General features: G+C 38.9%; 1 protein-coding gene and 1 long non-coding RNA gene across 3 annotated transcripts in view; one reads left to right on the top strand and one right to left on the bottom strand.

Annotated features, from left to right (window-relative positions):
• The window catches only part of GLO1 (glyoxalase I), a 37,788-nt gene extending 33,848 nt beyond the window's left edge, over positions 1-3,940 (top strand). For both annotated transcript variants that reach the window (XM_029944930.1, XM_029944929.1), the window contains exon 6: positions 2,476-3,940. In XM_029944930.1, the coding sequence (XP_029800790.1) occupies positions 2,476-2,564 (89 nt within the window). In that variant the 3' untranslated portion in view covers positions 2,565-3,940. The remainder of the gene's footprint in view (positions 1-2,475) is intronic.
• Positions 3,941-7,649: 3,709 nt separating this feature from the next.
• On the bottom strand, positions 7,650-10,176 carry LOC115296475. The gene is made up of 3 exons (XR_003910895.1): positions 10,142-10,176; positions 8,601-8,687; positions 7,650-7,803 (listed from the first exon to the last, which is right to left on the bottom strand). It is a non-coding gene; the product is annotated as an uncharacterized LOC115296475 (long non-coding RNA).
• Between the last annotated feature and the right edge of the window lie 11,193 nt (positions 10,177-21,369).

Below are 21,369 nucleotides of genomic sequence, written 5' to 3'. Positions count from 1 at the left end.
TAATCCTTTTATTTTTTTCAGTTAAAAGATTTCATATCCAGATACCCTCCCAGAGTGGGATATATTACTTCTATATTTTTCCTCTTTCTTTGATTTTGTGGTTTTTGTCTTGTTATTTTTTAGATTTTATTTTTCAGTGATCTCTTCAGAGCCCCAGCATGGGGCTCAGACTTATAACCCTGAGATCAAGAGTCCCATGCTGTATGAATTGACCCAGCCAGGTGCCACTTGGCCTTGGCTTTTTGAAAATTATATATCAAAGTATCTGACTCCCTTTTCTATATGTGCCTCTTGTAGCATCTTCTGGGTTTTTCTGTCCCTTTATTTAGTGTCTCAACTAAAATTGTTTTCAAAGGGTTTGTGAGGTAAAACTTTTGAGGCTTTTTGTGCCTCAGTCCCATACCTTTCTATAGGAATGACAGTTTTGTTGAATGTAAAATCTTAAGTTTATTTTCCTTTGACCTTGAAGATACAACTCCATGGTCTTATTTTTCCATCCAGTGTTGCTACTGAAAAATTTTCCGTTTTGTTCTAGAAGTTTTGTTGTATTTCTTTGTTCTTTTTCTGGGAGACTTCCCAGACTAACTAGCACACCAATTAGCTAATTTTTCCTCAAATGTATCATTTTAGTACTCCTCTGTGTTCTCATCTATTATGTTCTTCGTTTCAGCTATTATAATTTTGATCCATAACTTTTGCTCAGTTTCTTAAATATTTTCTTGTTATTTCATATTGTTCATCACCTTTACATGCTTTAAATTTAAAAAAAAAAATTTTGTTTATTTACATAATCTCTATACCCACCGTGGGCTTGAACTCATGACCCTGACATCATGAGTCAGATGCCAGTCAGGCCTCTTGCTTTTATGTATTTTAATTCCTCTTGGTCCGTTGGTTTGTTATTTGTTCTTCTGTTCGAATCCGTAATCCACCATCGTTTTATGGTTATGTTCCTCAAATTCTTGTTACTTTGGTCTCTGAGGAGTCTTTTTTCATTGCAGCTGTTAACTATTGCAGCGCATCAGGCAGTATGAATAGGGGAGGCTAGACCCCAGTTTTTAATCGCCCACGTGACCTCAGGAAGCTGGGCCAGGCCGAGATCCCCAGGCACCTGACAACTAGGGTTTAACAACTCGAGTTCTGCACAGCAGCTCCTCAGGTCACGTCATCCTCTCTGTCCTGCAGAGAAAAGGAGTATTAGTAGGAGACACTTCCTCCCGAGGTGTTATTCCCTAACCTTGATTGTGTGGAAAGTGAAGGCTGGGGAGATCAGTTGCTTGTCACCTGTTTTTGTCCGTTCCTCACAGGCACACGACTTATGTACTGCCCTTACTTACTCCTGAGGACATCTGAACCAGTAGTTTGAACCTCCCCCAGCGTCGGGGTAGGAGCTGATGCCCAAGGCACTGGGAGGAGCAAGAGCCAAATTAATAAAACCCCTCCTGTTTATTCTCCCACAGCTGTGACCGACTGCCTTCTGGTCCAGGCCCAAACTATCCACTGCCACATGGACTGGGTTAAAACAGTCACCCATCCCCCACCTTTCCTCTCCTCAGCCATCACCCCAAGGGTTTCTCATTTTTTTTCCTTCATTTTCCATATATGTTCCTCTTGGGCTGATCTTGGGGAAAAGAGCCAGATAGAGATAGGACTCAAACTAATTTAGCATCTTGGTCCCAAAATAGATTGCTGAGGTCACATTTCTCCACTTAAGCAAACAACTCTACTACTAGACCTTCTAGCCTCTCAATCCAGTTATGAATTCCTGGGAGAAAGACTGATTGGCAGAGCTTGAGTGACCTAGAATAGTGTTTAGAGTTTGTTATGCCCCAACTCACTAGCTCTTTTGCCTGTGTGGGTATGCCATGCTGCTGCTCGAACACCTCCTTAGTTTATTTTCCTCTTTAAAATAAGACAGTCTTGGGGCACCTTGGGTTGCTCAGTGGGTTATGTGTCCTGCTCTTGGTTTCAGCTCAGGTCATGATCTCACGGTTTGTGGATTTGAGCCAGACATTGGGCTCAGTGCTGGCCATGTGGAGTCTGCATGGGATTCTCTCCCTGTTCCTTTCTCTGCCCCTCCCCTGCTCACCCTGTTTCTGTCTCTCTCTCAAAATAAGGAAATAAACAAAGATTTTTTAAATAAAATAAGACAGCCTCTTTAGTCAACAGGTAGCATGAAATGTATCATGAAGATGAAGTAAAAATCTGATGCCTAAAACTGCAGCTGGCCCCACAGTTTATTTCAGGAGAGTTGGCTTCCAGCTATGTGTAGAAGATACTATGTGAGTCATTCTGAGAAACATGTATTTGGGCAGCACCAACAATAGAATTTTTTAAGGTTAAACTGTAAAGAAAATAACATATTTTGTTAAAATGCAGATTAAAATTTGAATAAAAAATATTCTAAATGAACAATAAAAATATTTTAAAAAATTTTAAAGTCGCTTCTGTAATGAAAATCATTGTATCTTACAGGTAAAATGAAAGGCCTGGCATTTATTCAAGATCCCGATGGCTACTGGATTGAAATTTTGAATCCTAACAAAATGACAACCATTATTTAGTTCTGTGAGAATACTGCTTTGCAATTTCAGGAAGATCTTGCAGGAGGTAAAAAAGGAAATAGTGTGATTCAGATATTCAGATAACAGAAACATCTAGGACTGAAGGATCATTGTCCCAATTCAAATTGTTCTGAAGTCCATTTCCCCTTCCTATTTCAGCTGTGTTTCTCACCTAACGGTTCAGTCACTCTGGTTTTAAAGTAGTACTTTGTCTTGTGTCCTTGAATGTAATTATATAACTTTACTTTTTTAGGTAATAATTAGAACAGTTCCCTTCAGAGGCTGCATCTGCCTTCTGTTTCCTAAGTATGAATATGACTTCTCTACAAGTCTGCCTTTGAATCCTCATTCTCAAAAAAAAAAAAAAATTGACAAGGTTTTGTTGTGGTTACCTTCTGGGGTTTTAGTTCCTCAAAAATAACTTCACAATGGAAAGTAAAGAAAGTGAACAAAAATGAAACTTCTTGTATATTTCAAACAGTATAAAGTGTTTATTTTACAGAAGAGATGGTAGTCTTGGGAGCAATTCAGAAGCAGACTGACATGGATGTTGATAGGGGAGCTAATTTCTCCTTATTCACGAAGTACTTTCAAAGTTCAAGGACTAACCTTTTTATCTGGGGACAGGGAGGTGGATGGGAGTAATATTGACTGGGTATGCAGATGCTGGGCCAGGCCGTCACGTACTGTATGTCATTCAATCCTCCAAACTATCCTCCGTCCGGAGAGAAGCATGCTAGACACATAAAATACCTTTAATTGAATTGAAGGCAATATAAATAGGCTCCAGTGCTTGATCTGATGATCATTTTTAGTGTTTAGATTGTACCTCAAAAATTAGTACCTCACAATACCTCCTCCACTCATCTCTGCTGTGAAAACCCTCGTGAGCATGAACGTTGTCCTCCTTGCTCTGGGCCCTGAGAACCACAGAGAGGGAAGAATGGGTGGAGGAAGTCTGGCACACAGCTGCTCCGGGGACGCCTGCTTATTCCTGGCCAAGCAGTGCTTGTATTGCTTGTGAAGAGCCCCTACCCCAAGGTCTTCTGATGCCATTTAGGGTAAATTATGTTCAGTGACGACATTACTTAGTTATCAGAAAGCAGCTCCGGGGTCTTCCATGCCATCGATACTTGATGGGTTTTAAGAAACTAAACTGATTCTGACAGTCTCGTGGTCCAGAGAATAAGAACGTCCAGTTGTGGTTTACCTGACATTTAGACTTTCTGTAGGCTCCAGGGGAAGACCTTTGGGTAGGCTGTGCCAACTGCTTACACAGCACCTGACATTTCTTTTTTGGGTGGAATGGATTATGTGAGCAAGTCAAACAAATAGCAGTACTTACAGACCGAAATAAAGTTCACTTTTAAATAAGACTGTGTTTAATTTGTAAACTGTCCAGTTTGTTCTTTTTAAGAAAGCCTGCAAAAATTTGAAAGGGCTTACAGGCTCACTCCGAACCGGAGTAGCTGTTAAGTCTGTGTATCAGATCGTGTCTGTGGATAAAGAAGTGTGGGAAAAGTGGGAAGAGTAAATAGTAATAAGAGAATGTGGTAGAAAAAGTACAAAAGAAGAAGGACCAAATATCAAAAGGTGAGTTGTGGGAACCAATGAAGACCAACTTCACATGTTAGATAATAGAATTATCAAACGGGAGGGTGATTAAATGTATAAATCCGTGATTTAAACCTTATTTCTGTGGAAAGAAGCTTTCTCTACTTGCTAAGTAAAACTTGCCAAAAGACAGCCCTTGCTTATTCCTTAAATTCATCTGTATACACATTGAGCAGATGTATATTAGATCACCAGGTGAGAGCTTCAGCTATTTCCCAATTAACTTACCTAGAAGTGGTGATACCAAACAGTGGCGTAGAACACAAGTTTTCTTGTCTTCCACGATTGGATCAGCTGCCAATGTAAAACCAGCCTCCTGTGAGCCCTTCACAGGTAAGCCTGGGACTCAGTTACAACACAGTGGTTTAAATTAGGTGCTGATGGCTGAGAGAATTACTGCGGCTTCCCGGCATAGCATTCCGAGCAGGATGCTTGCAGTGTGTATAAATACTCCTTAGCAACATAGCTGCTTGTGAAGAGGGTTTTATTAGTAAGGATGCTTGCTGCTGGCAGTAAGAAAAGACCCAACTCCATCACATGTAACAAGCACTTCAGAGGTTCTAGAATTGGTTGATGGAGGGTTTGGAGGTATCAAGAAGCCTGGTTTCCTTCTACTTTTCCCAACCTGACATTCTCAGTATTTTCTTTCTGGGCTAATAATAACTCATGATCAAAGATGCCTACCATGATTCCAGGTGTCCAGTATAATCCAACAATGTCCAGCGAAAGAAAGTAACTTTTGTCCCTCCTGTGTCTTTAATGACTTGAAAGCCTTTCCCAAAGCTCCTCAGCATCCCCCTGGTGTCTTGACTACATCTGGGTCACTGGCCTGCTTCTAATCCCTGACAAAGGGAATGGCCTCTCTGGCTTTGATGGATCCTAGTTACTCAAGTTGCCCGTGTGAGGATGGGCACTGGATCAAAACTGAGACTTCCATAATGGGGAGGAGCAAAAAAGGGCTTCTGAGTAGCATAAACAAGAAACTGCAGCAGGGTGAAATTAAGTGTTGAGGACCTATAAGAGGTCAGACATTGTCTGCCCTTGAAGAGCCTGGCCTGAGATTGTGGTTCTCAACCATATCAGACTTAGCAGACCCTTTTAATTATTACATGGGAACATTTATAACGTCTATCACATTTACTATCCTAAAATAAATTCACATATAACTTTACCTACATATGCAATTCCAGAAATGGCCAGTCCAGTGCCTCTATTGTAATATAAAGGAAAAATGAAACCAATTTGTAATAAAACATGCATTTTAACATACAAATGCCCAGATACTGCCACACTAGAAAACAAGGAAGTAGTCAGGTGCTTGCTCTTAAGTGTGAAAGATGCAAAACTGCTCACTTGAGGTACTGTTAACACTAATGGATATTTTATTATATACATATTTTTTCAACTTATTTTTTATTTTTATGTTTTGTTTTTAATTTATTATTGAGACAGAGAGAAACAGAACATGAGCAGGGCAGGATCAGAGAGAGAGGGAGACACAATCTGAAGCAGGCTTCAGGCTCTGAGCTATCAGCACAGAGCCCGATGTGGGGCTTGAACTCACAAAGTTCGAGATCGTGACCTGAGCTCAACCGACTGAGCCACCTAGGCACCCAACACTATTGGATATTTTAAAATAAAGACCAAATTCATGATTCATAAAGGGCTGTAAGTTTACATATAATGCATAATGATAACATGTATGTTTTATTGGCCACTCAAAGAACATGAATAATGTTACTGTGAAAAATTGTCATTTTCCAAAATGATCAAATTCTTGCTGAAGTTTTGAAGAAAAGAATAATATGCCTTCTTAGGTAGGAGAGTTTGTCCCTAGTGAATATTAAAATTATGTAAGTAACAAATAAGTAAAATAGGAGTTCTAGGCTCAGATAATAAAAAGGCAGCTTTATAACTTATTGAAGTAATATGGACATACTGTGTAAGGTTAAGGTGTACTTGATACATTTATATATTGCAGTACAACTAATAGGGCTAGCTAACACCTCTATCATGTCACATAAATATTACTTTTTGTGGTGGGAAAAATTAAGATCATGTCTCTTAGCCACTTTGAAGATTATAATACAGTATTGTTGCCTATAATCACTGTCCTGTGCAGTAGATACTAGAACTTACCTACCAGTTGAACATTTGTACTTTACATTTTTAAAAAATTTAGAATTGGGGCATCTGGGTGGCTCAGTCGGTTAAGCGTCTGGCTTCAGCTCAGGTCATGATCTCACGGTTCGTGGGTTTGAGCCCCGCGTCAGGCTCTGTGCTGACAGCTAGCTCAGAGCCTGAAGCCTGCTTCAGATTTTGTGTCTCCCTCTCTCTCTGACCCTCCCCTGCTCATGCTATCTGTCTCTCTCAAAAATAAAATAAAAAACATTAAAAATTTTTTTTAATTTAGAATAGTTTTAGATTTACAGAAATGTTGCAAAGATAGCACAGTTCCCATATACCCCATATCCAGTTTCCTTTATTTTTAAAATCTTAAAATTAGTATGGTACATTTGTCACCACTAATGAACCTACATGGATGCATTTTTTATTAACTGAGGTCTACACTTTATTCACATTTCCTTAGTTTTTAGCTACTTTTCTTTGTCTGTAATAGGATCCTATCCAGGATATGATACTACATTTAGTTGTCATGTCTCTTTAGACTCCTGTTGGATATGATAGCTTTTCACATTTGTTTTTGAGAATTTTGCTAGTTTTCAGAGTGCTAACTAGTCAGTGTTTCTCAGTTGGGATTTAATTAATATGCATTTTTTCTCATAATGCAACTGGGATTATGGGTTTTTAGGAGAAAGCCTATAGAGCTAAAGTGCTCTTCTCAGCACATCTGATCGAGAGTGCACACTATCAACATGATGTATCAATGATAGTGTTAATCTTGATCACTTGGCTGAGGTAGCTTTTGTCATTTCTTCACTGTGAAGTCAATTTCTATCCACCCCATTTACATACTGTGCTTCATGGAAGGAAATCAATCTGTGAAGCCTACTTTCTTGAAGGGAAGAGCACTGTATGAATACTCAGATTTTTCAACGCTGGGCAGGCCTTTACAGGACATCTCATACCCCTGCCCTCATCCACTAAGAACCAGTTGTGAAACCCAACCAAAAATGCCCCCATGAGTTTCCAAAACTACCCGTAGGGGTCAGTAATGCCCTGTGGAGGACCACTGGTCTAAGATCTAAAATCTAGTTTCTTTAAAGTGGAGTATGAACTTAGGGCATTTACAAAGGAATCTTTAGAATTCCTTTACATTCCTTCAGAATCCATAGTTTCGTGCTTTCCTCCTTAGTCACATGTTCTTGCCTCTAATTCAGGAGCAAGTCATTTTAGCTTTTTGTCTTTTGAGAGTTCTTCAGGATGTTCAGCTTTCCTTTTCCATAAACCCATTTTATTATTTTATTGTTTTATATATTTAATTAAATTATATATTTATAAGTGCAAGAATAACTGTCTTCAACACGTGGTCTGTCGGTGGACACAACTGACTTGATAAGCGTACAATCCTCAGGTAAGTGGAGGTGTGCAGGTGTCCGAGAGAGTGACCGGCTGGTTACAGTTCTTCAGCCTGCCAGGGCATCAGGTCTTTACTGAGGAAATGCTAAGGCAGATTAATGCAATAGTCAGTGAAATGGAAACTGGTTAGAAGAATTTTTACTGTGAATGCATCCATTTGCATTCTATCAATATTGGCAAAGATTACAGGAAAAAATTTTTTTAATGGCAATAGCTAGGACTTCTATACTTGTAATGTAACAGGCACTTTCATAGACCCAATCCAAACTATTGACACATCAATTTTGCATTAGGTTTCAAGAGTCACTAAGGACTTTAAAATGTTCAGGTCCTGGGGGCGCATGGGTGGCTCAGTTCATTAAGCGTCCTGAAGATCTCACCGTTTGAGTTCGAGCCCCACGTCAGGTTTTCTGCTGTCAGCACATAGCCCTCTTGGATCCTCTGTCTCCCTCTCTCTCAAAATAAATAAAAAATAAGCATAAAAAATTAAAAATCAAAATGAAAAACTGTAGTCTAAAATTGACCTCAAGTGGGGCACCTGGGTGGCTCAGTCGGTTAAGCATCCGACTTCGGCTCAGGTCATGATCTCATGGTTCATGGGTTCAAGCCCCGCATCAGGCTCTGTGCTGACAGCTAGCTCAGAGCCTGGGGCCTACTTCAGATTCTGGGTCTCCCTCCTTCTCTGACCCTCCCCTGCTCGCACTGTCTCTCTGTCTCTCAAAAATAAATAAAAGACATAAAAAATTAAAAAAAAAATTGACCTCAAGTCTGTGGCTTACTTTGAGCATGAGTGCCACCTGTGTTTATTTGAGAAAGTGCTATTCAGTGTATTTGGAGGACCAATGTAGAGTAATCATCTTACAGTGTATTGAACAGACTCACTACTCCCAAGGGCGGTCCATGTACCAGTAGCATCAGCATCACTGGAGAGCTAGTTAGAAATTAGGATATTCAGGCTTCACTTGAGACCTAGCAAATGAGAAACTTTATTTTCAAAGGATCTCCAGGCAATTAGTGTGCACAATAGTTCTGAGAAGCACTGTTGTACAGACTCCTTTTTAAAACCACTGGTTTCAGAGAAGTACATTTCCAAAAATATGAATTTTTTTCTGCCACTATTATATAGTAAAACACTCATTATTTGTAGCAATGAATATAAGGGATTTGTATCTAATCTACAAACTCAGAGGTGTAAGAAATGGAATTTTTATTCTAACAGCACATACTTTAAAGGCCCCATTTTCTGAGGGGGTAGGTAGAAACTGAATCTCAATAAATTCAGGATCACTCCTGCTGCTTTACTCTGAGGTAAAATCTTAAGTTCCTGTAATGTCTAGAAAGTTAGAGGAACATGAGCATCTGACCTTCCACAGGAGAACCATTCTATTGGCATTTGCTAAAATGTCAAGTATCCTGTTTGGTCCTTTGTTATAGATCTCTGTGGCTTGCTGTTAGACCATCATTCATTCTTATTGCTGGGGCTCTTTTAGGTCTGTTCCCTCTCGCTATTTCATTTCGCTATTTCCATGTTATGCCAGCTATTTCCATTCCGCTATGTCCATGCTGTCAGGGAAATCTTTGGGGCTAAGAGTTCTCCTCTACCACATTTACTGAGGGAGCACTGGCTCTTTCTGCAGCTCTCACATCACATGGGGATGTTTCCATGGGGAACCTAACTCATGAGGTTTATATATGGTCCCACCTATTGGACATCCCTCACAACCATTTCTTCAGGGATCTTGCTGACTTCCAAGGTTTCTACCTGGAAAGCCAAGAAAACCGGGACGGGGGCTTTTCCATTTAGATCGGGAAATAATCTCTCAGGACTGACTTTCCTTTATCTTAACCCACAGGTGCTGAGGAAGGTATAGCTTCTTGGGGATTCACCAGGTCTCAGAGGCCTCCCTCTTGACCCCTCTCCTCACAACTCACAGCATAGATGTTTAGATTTTTGGAAGTCAAAGGCTTTTTTTCTTTTTTAACATCTCTAAGGCCTGTGTTCTAGCCGCCTGAGTGGAGAAGGGCCGTGGGTCACAGAAGTGTTGGGAGAAAAGTTAACATTTTAAAATACGATGTCACAAGAATAATAGAGTACAAATCCTTGTAGGATTTATAAATCTCATATAAATCCTTAAAGGATTTGTATCCAATTATTATTTTATTATTGTAGTGTGCTCAGCATGACTGGGAGCACACAATCAATAATATATTAAGTGTTCTCATAGAACCAGAAGGCTACAAGTATGAGAGGGATCCTGTACTGGGAATGTTATAATTTGTGGAGGCAAAGTACACAAAACAACTACAGCACAACAGCAAAGCAAACTATCAAGAGTGAAACACTTAAAAGCAATAATAACTACCCTATGTGGGGCTATTAGTGGCAAGTTATAACACCTGAAGGACTTGTTTGAAGACTGTACCTCTTAAATCAGTGTTCCTTTGATTTGGAACCAAGGACCTCCAGATAAGCAGGACTGAGGTCTGTAGGGATAGGAAGCACAGATGCCCCAAGTGAATAACCAAGCAATGGCGGTGGGCAGGGGCTGCTCACACTTCCACCCCTTGGTTTCTGAACCCATGTAATGCCTGTTGGATGTACAGCACTAGTAATGATACTTGATTTAGGGTATGTAATGTGCCCTGGCAGATCGGGTCTCATCATTGCAGGGTTATATCTCCAAGCGGGCACCTCAGCTACACCTTCAGAAGAGCTTCTATCACATTCTCATACCAGCAGCTTCTTATCCCTCCAAATCAAATTTAAACGGGATCAGGCATCCACATGCCATTTAAGTAGGAAGTTCAGAATCACTCTATTGGTGCAGTATGCGACAGATCTTGTGAGTTCTGTGGCCATGTGTCCACTGCCACACCTCTTTTGCTGTAAAATGAACCTTTTGGCTGCCATTGCCATGAGAAAACCATGTTCCACTGGCCTTCTAGCTTAGAGACCAGCATGGGATACATGGAGCAGAGCCATCCCAGGTGTCCCACAGCCTGACACAGAGTGACCTTAACTGATCTGCATGAGCAAGAGATAAGTGTTTATTGTATGCTACTGAGATTTTGTGACTGCTTGTTACACAGCATTTTTTCTGACAATAACTGACTGGCACACTTCTTTATCATTATCCCCCAAATTTCTTAGTTTATCTTGCTTTGCTTTCTAACTTTGGAATGATTACTTATCAATACTATTTTCAAATCTGAAAAGAGCATTTAAATATATTAGTTTTTTCCCTGACGACACAAACAAATGGAAAACTGTTCCATGCTACTGTTAAAATGCCTATGCTACCCAAACCAATCCAGAGATTTAATGGAATCCCTATCAAAATATCAACAGCATTTTACACAAAACTAGAACAAATAATCCTAAAATTTGCATGGAATCACAGTCTTTAGAAAGAACAAACCTGGAGGTATCACAATCTCAACTTTCAAGGTATACCACAAAGCTAGTAACAAAGCTACCACAAAGTAGTAATAAAAACAGTATGGTACTAGCACAAAAATAGACACATAGATCAACAGAACAGAACAGAGAGCCTAAAAATAAACCATGATTATATGGTCAATTAATCAATGACAAACGACACAAGATTATGAAATGGGAAAAAGATTATCTGTTCAACAAATGGTGTTGGGGAAAATGCAAAACCTTAAACTGGACCACTTTCTTACACCATACACAAAAATAAGCTCAAAATGAATCAAGGACCTAAATGTGAGACTTGAAACCATAAATACCCAGCATAGGTAGTAATCTCTCTGACATGGGGTGTAGCAAAATTTTTCTAGGTAGGTCTCCTGAAGCAAGGGAAACAAAAGCAAAAATAAACTATTGGGACTACATTAAAAAAAAAGCTTCTGCAGAGCAAACAGTCAACAAAGTAAAAGATAAGCTAGTAAATAGAAGCTACTTTGCAAATGACATATCTGGCGAAGGCTTAGTATCCAAAATATAGACTTCTACAACTTATACAACTTAACATCCAAAAAGCCAAATAACCCAATTAAAGGATGATCAGAAGACATAAACAGACATTTTCCCAAAGACATACAGATGGCCAACAGACACATGAAAAGATGTTCAACATCACCAGTCAGGGAGATGCAAATTAAAACCAGAATAAGATGTCACCTCACACCTGTCAAAATGGCTAAAATAAAAAACACAAGAAAACAGGTTTTGGCAAGGATGTGGAGAAAGGGGAACCCTCTTGCACTGTTGGTGGGAATGCAAACTGGTGCAGCCACTCTTGAAAATAGTGTGGAGATTCCTCAAAACATTAAATATAGAATTACTCTCTGATCCAGTTTTTCCACTACTGGGTATTTACCCAAAGAATATGAAAACAGAAATTTGAAAGATATATGCACCCTTATGTTTACTGCAGCATTATTTACACTAGCCAAATTATGGAAGCAGCCCAAGCATCCATTGACAGATGAATGGATTAAGAAGATGTGAGACACACACACACACACACACACACACACACAAACATGGAAGATTACTCAGCCATAAAAAGAATGAAATGAAATCTTGCCATATGCAACAACATGGATGGCATAATGCTAAGTGAAATAAGTCAGGGAAAGACAAAATACCATATGGTTTCACTCATATGTGGAATTCAAAAAACAAACAAAAAAAAATGAACAAAGGAAAAAGAAAAACCAGAAAACAGACTCTAAACTACAGAGAACAAACTGGTCTGTAGAGGGGAGATGGGTGGGGGATGGATGAAACAGGCAAAGGGGTTTAAGAGTGCACGTACAATGAGCACTGAGTAATGTACAGAGTTGTTCAATCATGGTACACCTGAAACTAAGTTAACACTGTATGTTAACTAAAGTGGAATTCAAAAACAAATAATAAAGAGGCAATTGTTAGAATGAAAAGTTAAAAAATAAAATATTAGTTTTTCCTCAGAACTGTTTTGATCACAACATATACAGCTCTTGATGTTAGATGCTGTTTACTGCATTGTGGCTAGTGAATGAGAACTGTATCATTTCTTCCTTTTGAAATTCACTATAATTTTCTTTGTGAACAAGAATATGCTTGACTCTTGTGACTATTCCTTGGATAAGAACAGTATGTATCTTCCGTTATGGGCTACTAAGTTCTATTTACAACTGCTAGATCAAAGTCACTGAGAATTTAATTAAAATCCTCCACAGCCACTGCTATTTTCTCCCCCCCTCCTCTCTTTTCTTCCTCTTTTTCTTCTTCCCCTTCCTCTTCCTCTTATTTGTCTCTTGGTGCATTGAATTCTAACAAACATATATTAAAGTCCTCTAATAAAATTGTAGTTTTACAAAATCTTATTTTTGAAAAGCTTTTACCTTCTATAGTTTGCTGCTATAGTGATTGATACATAAAGATTTATAACAGATCTTCATTTCTTGGGCTTTCATGATATAAAATATCCTTTCATTTTCTGTATAATGCTTTTGGTTTTGAATATTTCTTAATATTGGCATCTCTGCTTTCTTTTTGTTTGCATTTAGCTAAAATGTTTGCTCTCCTTTCTTTTAAAGAAAATTTTTTTCAATGTTTATTTATTTTTGAGAGAGAGAGAGAGAGAGAGAGAGAGAGAGAGAGAGAGAGAGAGAGAGAATATGAGTGGGGGAGGGTCAGAGAGAGGGAGACACAGAATCCAAAGCAGGTTCTAGGTTCTGAGAGCTGTCAGCACAGAGTCTGACGTGGGGCTCGAACTCATGCACTGCGAGATCATGACCTGAGCCAAAGTCAGACATTTAACCAACTGAGCCACCCAGGTGCCTCTCTTTTTTCTCCTTTTAAAGTTTGTCTACTTTATTATCTTTAGCTAGCCAAACAAATATATAGGAAAAAAGTGGAATAGTTTCCCTCTCCTCCAATTACAGCTATCTTGAAGAAACTTATGTTGAAAAGTTGGTGTATACCTGTCCTTCAACACCTTTCTCGAAGTCCATAAAAGTAAGTATAAATGTGTTGCGGTAGACTGAATAATGACTCCCTGAAACAACCAAGTCCTAATCTCTGGGGCTGTGAATGGTACCTTATATGGAAAAATGGTTGTTGTATATGTGGTTAGGTTGGGGATCTTGAGGAGGTTATCCCTAAATACAAGTGTCCTTGTAAGAAGAGTCAGAGGGACATTTAACACAGCAGAGAAAAAGACAATCTGACAGTGACAATACAGATTAGTGATGTGGCCACAAGCCAAGGAATGCTGGCTGCCACCAGCAACTGGAAAAGACAAGGGACAGATGCTCTTCTACTGACTCTGGAGAGAACATGAAAATTAAAGATATTTATAATAATCTTTGATATGTCCTGAGACACATAATGGTATACAACATTCCATTAACTCTCAAGGTTTGAATATAGTTCCAGCACTCTTATCTCTCCTAATCAAATTTAAATTGGCTCAAGCACCCAGATGTCATTTAGGCGGGAAAGACAGAATCCCTCTTTTGGGCTATTCCCACTGACTCTAAATTGATTTTTCTCAATGAAATATGCATACCTTCTGTATCAGATCATCTGGAGGTATTGTTAAAAAGACTCTCACAATATCCATTAATCAGAATCTCTCCAGGGTGCCTGGGTGGCTCAGTCGGTTAAGCATTCAACTCTTGGTTTCAGCCCAGGTCATGATCTCACAGTTGGTGAGTTTGAGCCCCACATCAAGCTGTCAGCACAGAGCCTGCTTGGGATTCTCTCTCCCTCTCTCTGCTCCCTCTCTCTGTCTCTCTCCAAATAAGTAAATAAACTTAAAAAAAAATTTTTAACCTCTGGCAGTGGGACTCCACATGCCCCAGATCACTCTTTTTTTTTTTTTAATGTTTATTTTTGAGAGTGAGAGCAAGAGAGAGTGAGAGAGAGAGCGAGAGTGAGAGAGAAAGAGAGAGAAGGGTAGAGTGGGGGAGAGATACAGAATCTGAAGCAGGCTCCAGGCTTGAGCTGTCAGCACAGAGCCTGATGTGGGGCTTGAACTCATGAACCACAAGATCATGACCTCAACTGAAGTTGGACCCTTAACCAACCCAGGTGCCCCACCTCAGGTCATCATTCTACACATTGAACACATGACCTTTCTTAGTCTGAAATTCCTATAGGATTTCTAGACTGGCAATCTCCAATAGAAGCTTCTACAGTGATAGAAATGTTCTACACATGCACTATCCAGCCTCTAGCCACGTGTGGTTATTGAGACCTTGAAATGTGACTAATGTTACCGAGGAACTGAATTTCTAATGAAATGTAAATGGTCACATGTGGCTAGAGGCTACCATATTGGAGAGTGCAGTTTTAGACTATTAGTCCTTGAGTTCAAAAACTGCATTTTCAATCTCTGTACCCCCTCTGTGCCCAGTGCATGGTATCCTGTGAGTAAATACTGAAACAGGAAACATGCCTGCACTATTTCCATTTTCTGAGGTTCCTGGTATATTAAGACATAACAAAACAGGATTGCAAAATTTGTGGTATATTGTACTTGTTTACCTTACAGTCTTTTCTTCTGATGAGGAATGTTAAGATCTCCTCTCAAAGCAATTTTCACATATGCAATACAGTATTACTAACTACAGGCACCATGCTGTGTATTCTATCTCCATGACTTATTTTTTAAGAAGTTTGTAGCTTCTGACTCCCTTCACCCATTTCATCCACTCTCCATCCTCTGCCTCTGGTAACTACCAATCTGTGCTCTGTATGTTTGAGCTTGGTTTTGTGGTTATTGTTTTAGATTCTACATTTAAATTAGATCATATGGTATTTATTTTTGTCTGAGTTATTTCAGTTACCATAATGCCCTCAAGGGCCATCCAAGCTGTTGCAAACGGCAAGATTTCATGCTTTTTTATGGTCGAATAATATCTATTGTTCATATATACCACATTCTCTTTATCCATTCATCCGTTGGACACTTAGTTTGCTTCTATATTTTGGTTATTTTAAATAATACTTCAACGAGCAAGAGAACCCATATATGTGTTTATATTAATGTTTTTGTTTTCTTCATATATATGCCCAGAGGTGGCATTGCTGCATCATATGGCAGTTCCATTTTTAATCTTTTGAGGAAGCTCCATACTGTTTTCCACCGTGGCTGCACCAACTTACATTCCCATCAACAGCGCCCAAGTGTTCCCTTTTCTCCACATCCTCACCAACACTTGTTCTTACCTTACACTTTCAAAGCAGCCTTATTGTCATATTCTTAAGATAATTATAAGATTAAAATATTCTATCATAGACACATTGTCTGATGACAATGCCTAATTGTTATGGGGTATTCAATTGCCTTTCCACCTTTAAATTAACAAATATAAAAGATATATTAAGACAATGATGAATTCTGCTTTAAGATTTTCCGTGTCCCTTTGGTTAAAGCATATGTGCAAATACATACATCAGTGAATACAAATCAGATCACTAATACATGTTTGAAAGGAATTTAAGCCAAGAATATGATTTAGTTTAGATTACAAAACATTCTGGTTTACTAAAGGAATGTACTAAGAGATTCTGAGAAACTATATGATTGTAGAATTAGGGACTTGAAATTTCCTACTTATGTTTGCCAATCATTACTTTATCTACCTCCATCAGAAGGAAGAAAGCAAAATTAAAAGAATGACATGGTAAAGATATGCAATGACCTTAAAGCTTCTTTGAAAATAATTCATATTCCTAGCTTTATTTAGCTGAAGTAAAACCTTAGAGACCTTATAAACAAGACATTGTTATCAGCATGGGAGAAACTTATGTTTCAGCTCCCGTTTGAAGGGCAAGTGGCTACCTTTTATTATTAAATGTTTGTCATTCATTTCTCTGCATTTCCCCACAATCTATTGAGGTGGCCAGTGCAATTATACATAGCATGTAGTCTGAGCAAGAGAAAACCCAAATTTCAGTAGGTTGGACCAGAGAACAAATTAGAATGCAGATAGGCATTGAACCAAAACTTGACTCAGAGCTTCATGATGACCAAAGTGAAAAGGAAAACACATCCAATTATATAATCTACTTGTCTGTAAGGAAGACATATTCACTTGGCTCTGAAAGAAAATTCTCTCATGGGATTTTCTATGGGAAACATAAAATAACTGAATGCACAATAGCCCTACAGTAAATGCACTAGTGGGCTCTGTGGAGCTGTCTCTTCTAGAATCCCTTAATGTATGGTGAAGACACAATATTCAAAAAACAAGTCATTAAAAGGCTTCTGCTAGGGTGTGATAAAGGTTTCTGTGTGTATGAGCTCAGGATAATATGATCAGGTATGTGTGCAGTTTCCTTATGGACCAGCTAATATTCTGTAGTTGACTAAATGCTAATTCATATTGTTTAGAATTCAGTAATCCAATTAGCAGGTGGTTGACAGCCTTTTGTGAAGAATAAGTGCCACGGAGATTCTCACCTACATAGAAACATTTCTCTCTATAAGGTGGTGAACAGTGACAACCTGGAGGGAATCAAGAATTTTTCTCTAAAAACAACTCTTGAAAAATAAGAAAAATTAGTAAGTACTTAAGTCCATAAATTTTTACCCAACGGAGCAGAGGGTCTGCAAACCCATACACAAGTCTGTTTTGTTTGTTTGTTTGATCTTGACAAAGTTCATGGTAGCTACCGATACTTAGAGATCAATAGATTTCAAGTCTGGCAACCCTGGATGCTTGTCTCACCCCTTGGCAACAATCCGTTGTGTTGAATGTAGAGCATTTACTCACCCCGTAGGCATTTGAATGCCCTTCTGGACAATGAAGATTTGTATTGAAAAATCTTCAGAGAAGAAATTATTGGTTGTTCACATTGGCTATAGAAAAATCTGAATAATGCTCACCTGAAATGTATGGCTTTAGTGAGGTGATTGGCCAGTAAATCTACCTGCAGGAAATACTTGCAAACTATACCCTTAAATAAAGAAATTAGGGGCACCTGGGTGGCTCAGTCGGTTAAACATCTGGCTTCAGCTCAGGTCATGATCTCACAGTTTGTGGGTTTGAGCCCCGTGTCAGGCTCTGTGCTGACAGCTCAGAGCCTGGAGCCTGCTTCAGATTCTGTACCTCCCTCTCTCTCTGACCCTTCCCTCTTCGTGCTGTCTCTCTCTATCAAAAATAAATTAAAAAACAAACAAAAAAATTAAAAAAATAAAGAAATTAAGCTGGTATTAAGTTATTGGATCTAAGGCAATTAAACTTGAGAACATGTACCAAAATAATTCTTTTCATTTTAGGACAGGTGATCTTTATCCATTCTTTCAGCCAATGGTAAACCACAAAATCAATTTACATTAAAGACCGATAAATAAAATATCAGCATTAAGGAAGATAATTGATTTTCCATCTCTAAAGCAAGGTAGCATATGTCAAAATAATCCAAAAGTGGCTTCAAATTACCTAGTTATAGGTTACAAAATAAGGATGGCCACAGCTTGCTTCTTTTAGGCTACTTGAAATACCTTCTGATATATCTGAACACAAATTCTATTGATCTGGACTTTCAAGAGATGCAGAAGTCCTGGTTTCCTAGGAACTAGGATTCTACATTGAACTCAATGAATTTAACATGAAACACAGAGAAAAGCCTGAGAAATCATGTAATGAAAGCACCCTTTTATTTATCTAATTATAAATGTACACTGTCAAAAATTTAGAAAATAAAGAAGAATTTAGATGATTTTCCCTGCAACGTTTTATTTTGAAAAACTTCAAGCCAACAGAATACAGACATGCAGGCCAACCCAGTTACTAGTGCTGAGCCACAAATTTACTCAAAGCTTCTTGGCAAAGCGAAAGGAGACAACAGCCAGTTATATAATTCACATTGCCTCTAAGGAGAAAACATACCAGTTTTCATGACATCGGGCCTGAGAAAAATTCTCTCATGTTCATTTAATATTGAATACAAAGCAACATCACACACAACATTCCTACAGTAACTGCATCGATGAGTTCTGGAAATGATATCGTCTAGAATCCCTCAATGTTAGCAGGAGGTGCTTGGTATAAAGGTAGCAGCCCAGAGGTTAAAAGCATGACTCTAGACCCTCACTGCCTAGAGTTGAAATCCTGGCCCCGTCAGTTATTAATTGTGTGAAAATCAGGAAAAATATTTCCTGGCTTATAATGTTGTGATTAATGTCACAAATCTCAATGAGCTGTTATGATGCCCAAGTGGGTTAAATTAGCCTATTATGTACCTAAAACAGGATCTGGCACAGAGCATCATCATAATTACAGTAAATGCTAAGATAAAGGTGTGCACATAAGAGTGCGGAGGAAGGGCATGTAAGCCAAGGGCCTGAGGGAAGGTTTCCTGGAAGGAGGATGCCTGTGCAGGGTCCAAATCTTAGTGTACTACTGAACTGTTAGTATGACCTTGACCAGAGCACTTAAACTTTGTATCCTCACCTGCTACAACAGAGATATAATGTCAGTTGTTGACATAATAAGCTGGTGTTTGCAAAATTAAATGAGATAATATATGAGAATTCAATGAGCAAATGTAACAGAGCAGGGAAATAAAACAAATAGCTGTTTCTTCTTGGATTTGGTAGAAAAGTAAAAAAATTCCTCTTGCATTCAACTTTCATGTAGGTCCATTTTTTCCAGTTAAACAGTGTTCTTAGTTGGGAAGTAGTTGTACATAAATAATCATTTAGATCACAACAAAACTACCTAGAAGGAATGTTAAATGATCAGCATTGGCTTAGCACAGCTCTCATGTTTTTAATCACTGTGGGAAATATCTTGGTACAGTTACATCCACTTTTGAGGTACATTGTGCCTACTTGAGAGGAGGCGAATACCTTGATTTCCATTAGACAAAACTCCCTTATCTTTATCACTTTATACATACTCCACGTCACTTCATACAGACTTCTAATACAGCACATAGTGTACTGCGTTACAGTCAAGAATTCATTCAACTTATACCTTGCTTTGTTTAAAAAAAGAACTACAGCAATTAGTTATATACTTATGTGTATCTCCCTTCCAAAACTGTGAGCTTCTCAGATAACTGGGTCATAGCCATCTGGACGAAGCTAGTATATAAATATACTGACACTCAATTTCTGGTGAAATAATCTAAGTTGGATTTGAAGTGTGCTGTTATAAGCAAATGAGTATAAAGTTGGGGGGGGGTTATCTAGGAGTTTATATGAAAATCATAGACTCAGCTGGATCTCTCCTTTGATACAGGAGGAAACCAAAGCCTGGAAAGGTTAAGTGATTTGCCCAAGGTTATCTAGCTTGTTAATTGCCAGAACCAAGACTAGAGTCTCAAATTCCCATCAACCAGTCCAAAGGCCAATCCACTAAATTGACCTGCCTTTCAGACCCCAGTCATTTGATGTCTATATCCACTACTTTACTACAGCTATTATTACTGGTCACCAATCACTTCTGTGTGGCTAAATCCAGTCAGTGCTTTTCAGTCGTTGATACACGTAAGCCATTTGTAATCTCTGACTCTGATGACCCTGACTCCATCTTGCGATTCTTTCCAAACTTGGCTTTTGAGGCATTATGCTCATCCAGCTCTCTTATCTCTCTGGCCATTGTTCCCCAGACGTCTTTGTGGGCTTCTGTTCATCTGCCATGCCCCTTTAAAGTCAGTCCTTCCTGGCACTGTATTCCTTGGTCCTTTTTATTGTTTCTTTTAGATTTTCTCCCTGATTGATCCATCCAAGCCTAGGACTTAAATTACCAATTACAAGTTAATGTCCTCTAAATCTATTTTATTTTGACTCAACTTCTCTCCTCATTCATAGATCTGTGTAATTCAACTGCTTACTGGGTGTTTTCCTCTGGATATGGAGGTCCCCTCCATCAAGTCAGAGTCACAATGCAGCAGGCTTTAAAGGAACCCTAGAAACTTGCACCCTTCTTTTTCAGATAAAGGAAAATGTGGCAGAAGAACAACTATCATCTTTACTACTGACTGTATTAGTTTCCTACTGCTGTTGTAACAAATATCACAAACTTAGTAAAGAACACAAATTTATTACCTTAGAGTTCTGGAGTTCAGAACTCCTCTAAAATCAAAGTATTGGCAGAGCTGCGTTTTTTCTGGGGGCTTAAAGGAAGAATCCATTTCCTTGCCTTTTCTAGCTTTCAGAGCTGTCTGCCTTCCTTGGCTCCATCTTCAATACCAGCAGTGCAGATTCTTCAAACCTCTCTTTCTTTCTGACCTTTGTTTCCATCATCATATTTCTATCCCTGATTCTGACCTTCCTGCCTCCAAGCCCAGCCAGATAATCTAATGTAATCCCTCCATCTCAAGATTCTTAACTTAATCACATCTGCAAAGTCCCTTTTGCCATGTAAGGGAGGGAACATAGTCACAGATTCTGGAGATTAGGGCATCTGTGGGGAGGGGATTACTCTGTAATAATACAACTGGCAAAGTTGGTATCGGATATTGTCTGTGGACAGTGAGCTTCATAATGCCAAACTCTGAAATTAAATAGGTTTACTAACTTTGTAGTCCTGGACCAAGCACCCTCGACCCCACCCCAGGTCCTGGTCTTCCAGAACAGAATACCAGGGCATTGCACCTGGCCCATGGAAGGCTTGAACCTACAACCTGTGAGGTCATGACAGGAGCTGAAACTAAGTCAGATGCTTAACCACT

This window comes from Suricata suricatta, chromosome 7 (assembly GCF_006229205.1).
Source record: "Suricata suricatta isolate VVHF042 chromosome 7, meerkat_22Aug2017_6uvM2_HiC, whole genome shotgun sequence".
Lineage (NCBI taxonomy): Eukaryota > Metazoa > Chordata > Mammalia > Carnivora > Herpestidae > Suricata > Suricata suricatta.
Note: the sequence above shows the minus strand (reverse complement) of the source record. Positions and strands in the feature narration are given on the sequence as shown.